At 42.4% G+C, this 11,623-nt stretch overlaps 1 protein-coding gene across 17 annotated transcripts in view; it reads right to left on the reverse strand.

The window, feature by feature from the left end:
- DEPDC5 (DEP domain containing 5, GATOR1 subcomplex subunit) overlaps positions 1-11,601 on the reverse strand; it is a 41,124-nt gene extending 29,523 nt beyond the window's left edge. For 9 of the 17 annotated variants that reach the window (XM_042015156.1, XM_042015154.1, XM_042015155.1 and 6 more), the window contains exons 1-18: positions 11,499-11,600; positions 10,546-10,660; positions 9,735-9,822; positions 9,019-9,065; positions 8,607-8,692; positions 7,719-7,802; positions 7,004-7,053; positions 6,436-6,505; positions 6,032-6,110; positions 4,408-4,469; positions 3,912-3,981; positions 3,389-3,461; positions 3,131-3,234; positions 2,673-2,747; positions 2,346-2,480; positions 1,816-1,877; positions 1,645-1,718; positions 1,035-1,104 (exon numbers count right to left, since the gene is read on the reverse strand). In XM_042015156.1, coding sequence (XP_041871090.1) covers positions 1,035-1,104; positions 1,645-1,718; positions 1,816-1,877; positions 2,346-2,480; positions 2,673-2,747; positions 3,131-3,234; positions 3,389-3,461; positions 3,912-3,981; positions 4,408-4,469; positions 6,032-6,110; positions 6,436-6,505; positions 7,004-7,053; positions 7,719-7,802; positions 8,607-8,692; positions 9,019-9,065; positions 9,735-9,822; positions 10,546-10,603 — 1,287 coding nt within the window. In that variant the 5' untranslated portion in view covers positions 10,604-10,660; positions 11,499-11,600. The other 8 variants (XM_042015149.1, XM_042015158.1, XM_042015157.1 and 5 more) reach the window with 2 other exon arrangements.
- Between the last annotated feature and the right edge of the window lie 22 nt (positions 11,602-11,623).

The following is an 11,623-nucleotide window of genomic DNA, read 5'->3' on the forward strand; positions in this document are numbered from 1 at the left end:
GGAATACTTGCTAGAAATATTCTGATGCTTGACTAAGAAGAGGTATCTGACATGCTAGCTGTCTTGGGGTGATTTTATGATAATACTGTGTTCCCCTATCATCTGCCTATTGCCCAGAAATGGGTCCCACAGCCTTAAGCTGGGTCCAGAAGAGGGGGGAGAGAAGCTGGGCAAATTCTTCAGCGCGCGTTGTGTTCAAGGACTCACACACACTCCCCTGCGTTCTCACCACTGCAGAGCCGAGGGAGCACCTTCCTGCTTTTAGCCAGCCTGTTAGCTGAGACAAGAAATTTTCCCATGCCAGCATACCGAAATCCTCCAGTAGCTGCCCCTTCCTCTTCTGGAACTGTTGGGCCTAGCTGTGATCCGAGAACCAGATCATCAGATCCCACGGACCAGTGGGGAGGCGGCGGGGACGCCACATCCCGGCCCAGGACCTCGGGAGGGGCCAAGCCAGATACAGAGGGAACTCTAAATCCACCAGCTTTCTCCACATTGAGGAGGTTTAATATTTTAACAGTTATTCTTTTTTTTTCCTGTGCTGTAGCGGTACGGAGCAGCAAGGAGACCCCAGGCAGGTGCAAAGGAGGAACTTCATTGACAAAAAACCCGGCCTTTTTATGCCGTTAGTCGGTTGTCAGTTTACATAGTTTTAAGGCACAACAAACCCAATTTAACCAAACACCATACACCATGTTGCGGGCACGAGGCATTCACGTGGCGTGCTTCACTTCCTCTATTCTAGCTGAGTCACTCTCCCACAGTCCCTTTCTACTTAGGCTAAGTAACAGGCCAGAGCCACGATTTTACCAGGCCTTCCCTTTACAGAGCTTTACCTATTGGTCACACTGTGCCTTGCCAGCACTCTGCTTGCTAAATAAATTTTTTTTTCACTTTCATCCAAGAAATTCCTTTTGTATTGGTGGGGGAGGGGTGCTGAAACCTGTCTTCTGGGGAGGACACGTTCCTTCCAGAGCATTTCCCCCTAAACTTGTCTCAAACTGAAAGAAAATATAAATCAGAAAGATACCCACCTTCCTTCCTGCCAGCTTGATCCGTGGAGTGAAGCTGTTACACAAGAGTTGGCTTTTGGATGTATAGAAACTGAAAGAAAAACCAGGGTGGCTTTAAGGTGTACTAAGAACTCAACACAGTTGGTTTGCTACACAGTAAACATGTTGACCAGGAACCTGAGTCAGCTATTGGATGGAGAAAATGGGATACCTTTCTGTGCATAAACAACATATGGAAAACATGGAGGTATGGTTGAGAGAAGCTACTCTTTGCCTAAAGACAGGGCTTTGATACTTGTAGAGCCTCAGTCTAGACACTGCTTCATATGCTTAACACCTGCACTGCCCAGTTCATTTTCTTTCTACAGAAAGACATCCACTTCCACTGTGCCATTTACACAACTCTCTCTGATTTGCACAGCTGTAGTGACTCACACCAGCTGTTTCAAAACCCTGTCATTTCTGTTATGTTGCATTAATGCCCAGAGTTCTTCAAGAGTAATGTAGTATTTCCTTTGCTTCAAAAGGAAAGCAGAGGAAATAAACAGTGAAAGAAGAAAGAGAATTCAAGACATTTTGAGGAGGAAAGCAAAGCAGAAGTGTTTAGCAAAGGCTGACAGAATTCACCTACCTATGATTTATCCAGTGTGGAATATTGTAGTCATCACCCATTCGTGAGTCACCAGGGCCACAGCGATTATGGAGCTGTAAGAGTAATTCAAAAGCAACTAATTGTATCCAGCCAGTCACAAAATGAGTAACGTTTGTAGTAGGAACAGAGAGAAGGGAAAAGCAGCCTTACCTTAAAGAGCGGTACAGCATGCAAGGGTTGCTCTCCCATGCACACCAAATCCACACCTATCCCTGTAAACAGACAACAGTAGAGTTCAGCTATCAACCAAGCAGGACTGATGTGCTAAGACAAAACAGATCATCAATTTGAAGACCCATTTTGTATTCACATACTTTAAGAGGTAATAATACTGAAAACGGTAGTCAACAGTCCCATGGTATGGTTACAAACCAACAGTACCTGTGGGAATATAAGAAATGTTTTTTCTAAATTAATGCAACTCATGCAAGATTATCCTTTAAGGGAAAGGTTTGCATGGACAGGTGAAGCTCTCTATCACAAACAAAAGAAATTAAATGCCTGTAAGGACTCTGAAAATCCGCCCATTTCAATATGAAGTGCAGACACAAGTCTTGCAGCTGTAACCCCTCCTCCCAGAGCACATGAGTTACCGCAGATACTTTTTCACAGCCAGAAAAAGCTAGATCTTTTCCAAATCCATGTTTGCCTTCAGAGAGACTGCAGGCACAGCTACTTACCATTGTCAATCATCCGCTGCTTGGTCAGGATCATGAGGAGCCGATCCACCTCGAACACCCCCACCCCGGGGGTGATCACCACCGACATCTGCCCGGTGCGGTCGAAGTTCCGGTTGATGTAATGCTTGTCAAACACTGCCAGAGAGAATGCAGGAATACTTTAAAAAGACCCTGGATGTTTCTTTTCAGAGCAAGGCAGGTGACCACCTAATACTCGCCTCCTTTTCACAGTGTTAAGGGAAAAGTAACAGAAGTCCACACCCATTTATTGGCAGCTGCTTTAATGGTTCTTCTCCTGTATATTTTTACCCATTGCTCATAACTTACCATTGAATGAAAGATTTATAGCCTCCAGGTAGTTCCCTTGTGCTGAGGTAGAATTGTAACCTGGAGGAAAGCCCTCTGGAAAAGTATTCAGAAGGAAAAAAAAAAAAAAAGTCACCATTCCTGTATAGACTTGCTTTATATAATAAAAAAAAACCACAGAAAAAATACATCTGTACTAAATACTACTAGTTCAAAAAGTACTGGCAAAATTGATATTATTAAGTTTTACGGAAAGATCCAGGCAAATTGCTCAGCCAGGAGAGCACTAAGAGGCACAAGACCAGACTCCAACTGAAACTGGATAGTTTACTGACAAACCAAAAAAAAACAAAACAAAAAAACCCACAAAAAAACAACAACACCACCACCCAAACAAAAAAAAAAAAACCCACCAAACCCAAAGAAAGAGAAAAAAGAGAGAGCAAAGGATAAAAGCAGGGAAAGGAGGATTCTTGTACCTGCTTGCTCGAGTCGTACCAACACAGGATACTGGATGAAAAGCTTTTTAATGGTCACAAGCAACGAGGTCCACTCTTCCCGCCTCTCATTCTGAACTACGACTCTAGAAAAAAGACAACCTAATGAGGCCCATGAAAGGAAGTCATGAGGGGAAGTGAGAAGGGATTAACAAACTATAAATAAATGCACAAAAGAGTGCATTGAGTTGCACATACACAGTGGGATAAGAGGTGAAAAGAACTGGGAGGAAAACATACTTGTAAAAATCTTCATAAAATCTTCCCTCATGATCCTGCCGAATCGATGCACGATGTGTTTCAGGAAATTCATCTGAAATGGAAGGAAAAGCACATCTTATCCCATGCTCTTGTATAGAAATTACTCATCTTTTCCAGCAAGAAGCTATTATTTCCATTAAAAATAAACAACAGAAAAACCAACCAAAAAAAAAAAACCCAAACAGAAAAGCCCCCACCAAACAAACTATAAATACAGTTTTTTATTTTATAAATAGTTGGAGAAATATCAGACTTTCTATACAATATAAAAACTGCTTTTAAACCAATATGACAGCTTGAGTATGGTAAGGAAAATTTGTGACATTCTTCTATATAAGGTTTTCACTGCAGTACTTTCATAACAATCTCTATGTACCTAATGTGTTTGACAGAGAATACTGTGAACATGGCAATTAAGAGAAGTCCCTGTCAGCCTGTGACCAACTTTCAACAGAGGAGATAGGTTTAAAAATGGAAACATGAAAACAGAGAATTTGCGTACCTATAGATTTTGCTTCATAAAATGTTCTTGAAAATAGAACCACTGTTACTTCATGGCTGCAATTCTTCTCCTGTCCAGGAAGAACAAATGCAAAAAGAAAACCTTAAAAGTCACATTCTGTAGAAAACTGTGGGTACACACATATAGTAACACCCTGTCTCCCCTCACACCCAGAAACAAAGGTAACTAACAAAAACTAGACTGTGGCATTAATGGATCTGCATTAGTGCTCCATCTGTCTCTCTGACATAACAAAAGGGTCTGTCCTGCAGATTCTGTGCTGCTTGGCTATATCATATTTACCGGGAACACTCTCCACTAGTCTCTAAAGAAGCTCCTCTCTGTAGTTGTCAAGACGTTTGTTTAGAAAACAAGACAGTTGACACAATTTGTTTATACCTACAGCAATTTGATATTCTGATGTGTTACTGTTCAGAGAAATGTCCCTAACAATTCCAGAGAAATAAAAAATTAAAACTGAACTTGATCTATTTACCTTCCATTTTGTGAAGAGGTCAGCAAGGAAACCATTCACAGCTTTCTCAAAGTATAGATCCCCTGCAAAATAAAAATCTCCCAAGCATCAGAAAACAACAGTTACTTCAACTATGGGGCATATCTAACCCTAAGATTCTAGGACAACTATATTTATTAAAATTAGAGCAGCTGTGTGCGTAATAAAGGCCAATATCACTAAAATAACATGATAAAAAGATTAAAAAGCATCACTTTTTCAGAGGATGTAAACATGACTCCTACTGCCAGAAGGATCTGACCCTTAATTCATTTTTCCAACACATTTGCAGCATGCTGGGAAAGCACCTGCACTGTCTTTTAGGCATAGAATGCACAACTGATCCCCTGCTCTGTTTTGAATAGTTGCCCAGTTCCATATGCCTAAACACATGGTCAAAGGAAGTGGCAAGAGGTTTGCTAAAGAATTAAGCCAGAAAAAAAAACAGGATGACACAGAGAAGTGACTCATTCTTAATGCCTAAAGTTGTAATACCTCCAGCTGAAGTTACCAACTTCTACCTGGGCTAAAGCAGGTTTTACTTCCTCAGTAAAGCCAATGTCAAGAGAAATCTAAACATCAAGGTCCTCTTTGCACAGGACTTCCATAGATTTCTGGCTTCAGGATTCACAAACTTGCGCCTGCTCTCATCACCCAACATGTTCATATCTATAGAAAACCTTTCCAATGCTCACAGTGATTTCATCACTGAGATAATGATACCCAGGCTCTACGCGGACAGGAAAATGACAGCACAGCCAGGGACAGAAATGGGTGGTGTAGAACCCAGAGTGCAGAGAGTATTTCTCTGCCTGTTTTGAAGGGTTCTACCCCCCTGGACAACACTGTTTTTGACCTTTGTCCTTAGAGAAAACTGCCTACCCTCTGGGAAGAACTCAAATCTACACTGGTGTGAACTAGGTGATAGAATATTACGTAAGATTGTCACAGGGTGAAAAATTTAGAAGATTTGGGTTTGCTAATGTAGTAAATAGATAAAAGCAAAAAACTTCAAAATGGAGGAATGTTGTTGTTCTCCAAACCTTCTTCTACTACTCCATATTCTGCAGTAGAAGTAGTTTGGGATGACTGGATAAAGAATTCCGCAGTTCCTGTCTCTGTGACTAGATGATTTCTTATACATTGGTGGAAAAGTAAAAATAACGTACGCTTTTAGTAACCATTGGTTAATTTACCTTTGAAAGACTGTGTAAATCTTGATAACGGGGCATTCTCCTGCATTCTCTGCTCTGTGCTATGTCTAGATCACATTAAGTGGCTCTATTTCTCTGATAAGACTTAATATTAACTATCTGAAAGCAGAGAAGGCTGGAGGTCCGTTTGTCTCTCGAACTCCTGGCAAGGACTCTAAATTTCTCCCCCAGCAGGGGAGGCATAATTACAGCACAGTTAGTGTCAGGGTGGGACTGAAAGTAAGGATCTAAGGCAACACCACAGCAGACCTTGGAGCACTGCTTAGGCCAAAGGCAGGACATTTTCGTTTGCAAGTAGTGGCGGAAATAAACAGCAGTGGCAGTTTCCTAGTAGGGGCAGAAAGGACAGCTGCTACCATCCACATGCACAGGCAGGTTCATTACCTACGTACCATAAATATCAAAATCCCACATTTCACAGCTCATCTGGATAAAAATATAAACCATGGCAGAAGTGGAGCGGAAGACCACCTGCAAAGGAATGAAAGACCTTGTTTAAAACAAAGTACATTCATTAAAAGGCCCAAATGAAGAGGTTAACTACACAGCAAGTTATACAACTGTGGCCCTTGCATCACAGGGAATTTCCCCTCTAACAAGTCATTCCTAGTGCTGCCAGCACAGCAGAGCTGAAGTTTAATAATGATTCATTGTCCTGAACTTACTGCCATTCTTCACCTTACAACACAGCCAATTCCAACGATCCATACAAATCTGCAGGCAAGATAGAATTACAAAAAGCCTTGCAAGCAAAGGAAGGGAAAAACTGCTTTCTCCCTCTTTCCTGAACTCTTACCCGGGTGTCCTCACTGATGTATCCACAAGTGACTTTCTCACTCTTTACCCACAGTTCACCTGCCTGGGCCCTGGAAGGAAAGAAGTGCAGAATATTTGAATATGAAGATTACACAATCGGTATTTGAGCAAATAAGAAATGTACCAAAATCTGCACTCAAGGATGATTTATTTGGTTAAAACCTGATCTTTAACCCAAAAGATGTCAAACAGCCATTTCCCTCTGCATCTGCACATCTCCTTGTCCCTGTGTCACCCCAACAGCAACTGAATTAGCCCACTCTGAACTACTAATACAGCTTGGGAAGGGGGGAAGTAGTCAGAGAGATAAAAAGAAAATTATTTGGCCTTAATCAGAGGCCATGAGTGTAGCTGGCTGCCCTACTATTAGTTTCTTTCACCCCAAATCAGATAGAAGCCTTTCCCCACCCCATGGTGCAGAGGTCTGTAGATGAGTAAGAGAACAATGAAACATGAAGGATTTTTCAGAGAAGAGTCTCCAGTTGGGTACTTAGAACTCATGAAGCTAAAGCAATAACTAACAGTAAGCCCACAGAGGAGGCACTGACCTGATACCTGCAAACTCGACTTTTTGGGTGACATATGCACACGTGCTGACCTAGGAAAGAAGAGTTACATTTGTTAGAAGAAGAGCAGGATCAGAGTGAGTAGAACAATGTACAAAAAAACCCACTTGCACTCAAACACATGATTTTTACAATAGAAGTCACAAAATCCATTCAGTGCAGTTACTAATAATAGCTCAGCCTACAGAACCTCTGTAGTAGACAACAGAAAATCACTTTTAACACATATTAACTCTAATTTGCCTAATTCACTGCACTTAGAGGAGCCAAAGACTGCACTTCAGACATGCAGGCAGAAAATATTCTAATAGCTGCTTATTAAGTGGTACTCTCAGGGAGGGGATACTTCAGCATACTTCTACTTGAAAAACATTTGGATTCAATTCCTTCCAAATGTAGAAAATTATCAAAATTCAGAACATAAGCAAAAAAACTTTCAACAGCATTTTCAATGCCCAAGGCAGTCATCAACATTATAGCAGTGGAGTAGGAAATGATGGGATTTGTTCTTCTACAACACATTTATATCCATTTTGCCAACTCTGATGTGCCACTCACAGCACAAGATCCTCAGGAGCTGCTGACACTGTCTTTGTCTTCGATTTTCTACATTTTGTAAAGCACTTATTTTCTTTCACAGCAAGCAAAATAAAAGGTACATCACCTGCACCCTGCACAAGGGCAGCAGAGGCCTTACCAAACTCTTCTTCAGTCGCCACATATCCCCACGCCCAATATACTGATCTTTAAATGTCAGCTCCACCAAGTCCAAGGTCACCTCCTGGGAAATGGATGAAAAACAGTGCTTAGATTTTACTGGTTGTTTTTAAGTAGGGCCCACCAATCTGTTCATTTAATAACCAAATGTTACAAGAAGTGCCATTCAAAAGCAAGTCAATATCTCTAAAATTGCAAGATAAAAGGGAAGCCCATACAAATCAATACTAAAGTTGTGCACGTATCTCAACTACTTTGAGCTGCAAAACATTGCACAGTGTGACCAGAAAAAGCCCAAGGACTAAATCTCTACTACGAGTCTCAGTGCAGATTGGAAGCTCAAATAAAACAAATTACTGCAATTCATGACATTAAGGAAGCCTCATTTCCTTTTTGTATTGTATTTTTGTATTGTGCAGAATATAAGTTCTGACCGCAGCTCTTTTAATAGTTGGGACATTTACAGGAAATGCCTCTCTGTAAGAGGCTCTGTGGTATCAAATAATGCAAACCCAGGCCATGGCTCTTCTTTTTGACTAGGACACTTTCTATTTCTCTTTACTCTGCCTGATTCTCATGAATTTCTGAAATTTAAAGATATGTGAAATGTCTGCATTTCTACCAAGCTCTGTTGAAGCTGGATCATAGAGTTCAAAAAGAGAACAGAGATAATAGGGAGAGAAGAGACATATAACAAACCAGGAAATAATTCAAAAGTCTAAAGCTCATTTTCTTAGGGAAGAAGACTAAGTATCTTTCAATAAAAAAATGCCTTTTTTTCCCCCAGACTACTGTAGATGGAAAGTCCCAGGACTCCGATTTGAGTCAAGTGATTAAACGGATGGAAAAAAGCAGCAAACCCACACACCTTTGGGTCAACAACATTGACATGGACATCCTGGTACGGCCGCAGGCGGAACACTTGCGCAACTGTCTGATCCACACTTATCGTTTCTGCCACAAGAATGAAAAAGGACAGCAGAGAAGTTAGTGTCCCCAAAAGGTTTCAAGGGCTTTACAGGTACAAAACCAACACAGTGAGACTGACATAAAACACAAATTTTGGGCTAAAAAGCCAAGTTTGTTTAAACCATACCTCACATTACTCCAACAAAAGCAGATTTAGAACTAACTGCTCATTTTCTGTTAAAATTCTAATCCTTCCCTTGCTAAACAGACAAAGCATTGATTTTCTTACGAAATTAAAATACATCAGTCACAGGTACAGCCCAGTCATGTAACCCTTCCTATGATTTTACTGTGCATAAGTCTAGTTTTACCTTTCTGCAAATCTTCCTTAAGTGATTTCACTTGTAGAAGCAGGGGACTAGCATAGAGAAGAGAAAAAAGGTAGACAAGTTGAGATACCACCAACAGTCTCTCTGGTAAATCGTACACTCAAAACTATTTAGTAACATGCACCATAGGTTAAGCTAAAGAGAAACATTAATATTTTCTAGAAAGCTTCATACACCATCCTTTCCACCTGTCACTCCGTTTTGTTCCTTACACTCTTTATAAGGTACTCTTGAGATAAAGATGATACTACAAATGGGGAATTAGGTCACACGAGAACTTCTCAGAGCTTCACAAGTGCTCTGCTGCTTTTCAGATACAGGCTGCAGGATGAACAGGTTCATACAACAAGGCCACAAAATTTTAATTTTGCCTAGGATACACTGTAGGATAGAAGAATAATCCTTAGGTAACAGCAGATGTAGGAAGAGGATACAGACATTGCAGATTCTAGATTCATGTGCTACTTGGCCTATGGAAGATCAGCAAACTAACACCAAACACAAAGAATTCCACAAATTTTAAGGAAGCACTCTTGCTAAAGTTAACCTCTTTATTTCTCTTTATGCAGAAAAAAATCATGGCAGCATCCTGAAGCAAAGTTATATCAGCCCTAAGAGCCTCTCACTCTAGAAACCACTACACATGAACAGATCCTTTCAGTGCTCCAACCTGACTGATATCAGCAAAGAGAATTCACCTGTATTCATCATTGGGATGTGCAATTTCCACAACATCTCCCAGCTTGATTTGAAGAAATACTTTAGGATTCACCACCAATTCATCATCTACAAGACATAAATGAATGAAGGCAGTGAACAGATACATACTAAACACAGACAGCTGCATGTTTGCATACAATAGCTCAGTATGCATAAATACACCAAACCAAGATGAACACATCAGCAAAATGCTTTCCATTCACCACATGACAGGATCCCTACCCAGCCAATTTAGATCAGCCACTCTTGCAGGCACAAACAATTCAAATAACAGAACTTTCACAAAAGAAGTGTTCAGCAAAAGACTGTGTCTTATTTAGGAAACCAGAATCAACTTCTGTACTTTTCATACAATGAACACCAGCAGGAAAGTAGACAGCCATAGAATCTCGACAAGGTTTATCAACATGCTGTAAGCCCAGAAGTAGGGAGCAGTCAAATCAATGGCACTGTTATTAGTGCTCAGAAACACATCTACGTGCAGTCATAAGTCACTGACATATATGTCACTCATTAGGGTGACTGAAACACCAGATTAAGTGCTGCAACAAAAGAGGAGGAAGTAAAAATAAAGCAATTTTTTTTTAGATGCAATGTTGCTCTCTTCCAATAAATGTTCATTTATTTTCCTGTAATCTGCTATTAGAAAGAGCTTTCCAAACTCTGGCTGGCAATACTGCTTGTTATATCAAAGTTCCATGTTCACTCTTTTGTTAAAATGATCGATAGAACAATCGCTTTCAAATAAGTGAGTGCTGGTCTCATTGTTACAAACTAGGAGATACTGACCACTGCCTCCAAACCCCTTCTTATGTATGACGAGCTTGTACACCTTGTTAGTTCTCATCTTGAGGTCCAGTTCTCAGCCACTTCGAGCCAAGACGGTTGAAGGCATCTTACATATCTAACACAGAAATGAAAGCAAACACAGATCTCTTGTCAATACAAAACGATTCTCTATGTTCTGCGCGTGAGTACAGCACGTTATCCCAGCCGATTTCACTGCAGCGCGGCAGAGCTCCGCGCAGCAGAGGGGAGTGCGGGGCAGCTATAGGTACAGGCACAAGGAAAGAGGAACTTAGAAGTGTGCTTTTCAAATAGATTAAAGGGTTGAGCTTGCCGATGTGCTTGGCAGAAAGTCAATTACCAAGCTACAGAGTCGTGGTGGGAAAAAAATCCGTACATCCAAAATTTGTTAAAATAAATTCTATAACTTGGAACTGATGCGAGTCTGGAAAGAAGCGCCGCTTGGTACTGCGAGCCGGCAGAGCCGCATCGGGAACGCCACAAGGAGCAGGGCCGGAGCGGAGAGCAAACAAACCCGAGCAGCTACAGTCCCGCTCCCGTGCCTACAGTCATTAACCCGCTATAGAACCGCGGCGTTCATTCGGCTGCCCGCTTATAAAAGAAAGAGAAGCCCGGCGAGATACCAGAGTTCCTGCCCGGAGCAGCGGCGAGGGGCGATCTGGCACAGGGGGCCCACCAGGGTCCTTACCCTCACGGGTAGCGCACAGCGAGCAGCGCGGCGGCTCACAACAGAGCCCCGGGGAAGGACGCCGGGGGGAACGGCGCAGTCCGGGCGCGGAGGGAGCTCGGACGTCTTAACGCTTCGTGCCGCTCACAGCCGCCGCGGGCCGAAGTAGCCCCAAAGCAGCGCGGCCGGGGCCAGCCGTGCCGTGGCAGAGCAGGGCAGAGCGCAGCCCCGCCCCTGCCCGCGGAGCGTCCGAGCGCGGAACCCTCACCTGCCGGTGCGCGTCCCAGCGGTCCCGCGGGTAGCGCGCAGCACTTCCGCGTCCGGGGCCGCGCACCACGTGACACCCGCGCCACCACCGTGGGAAGGAGCGGGCCGGGACACGCCCATCGCAGG

Source organism: Corvus kubaryi, unplaced genomic scaffold (assembly GCF_017639235.1).
Source record: "Corvus kubaryi isolate FWS band 111438036 unplaced genomic scaffold, C.kubaryi_AGA036_p1.0 split3-37173, whole genome shotgun sequence".
Lineage (NCBI taxonomy): Eukaryota > Metazoa > Chordata > Aves > Passeriformes > Corvidae > Corvus > Corvus kubaryi.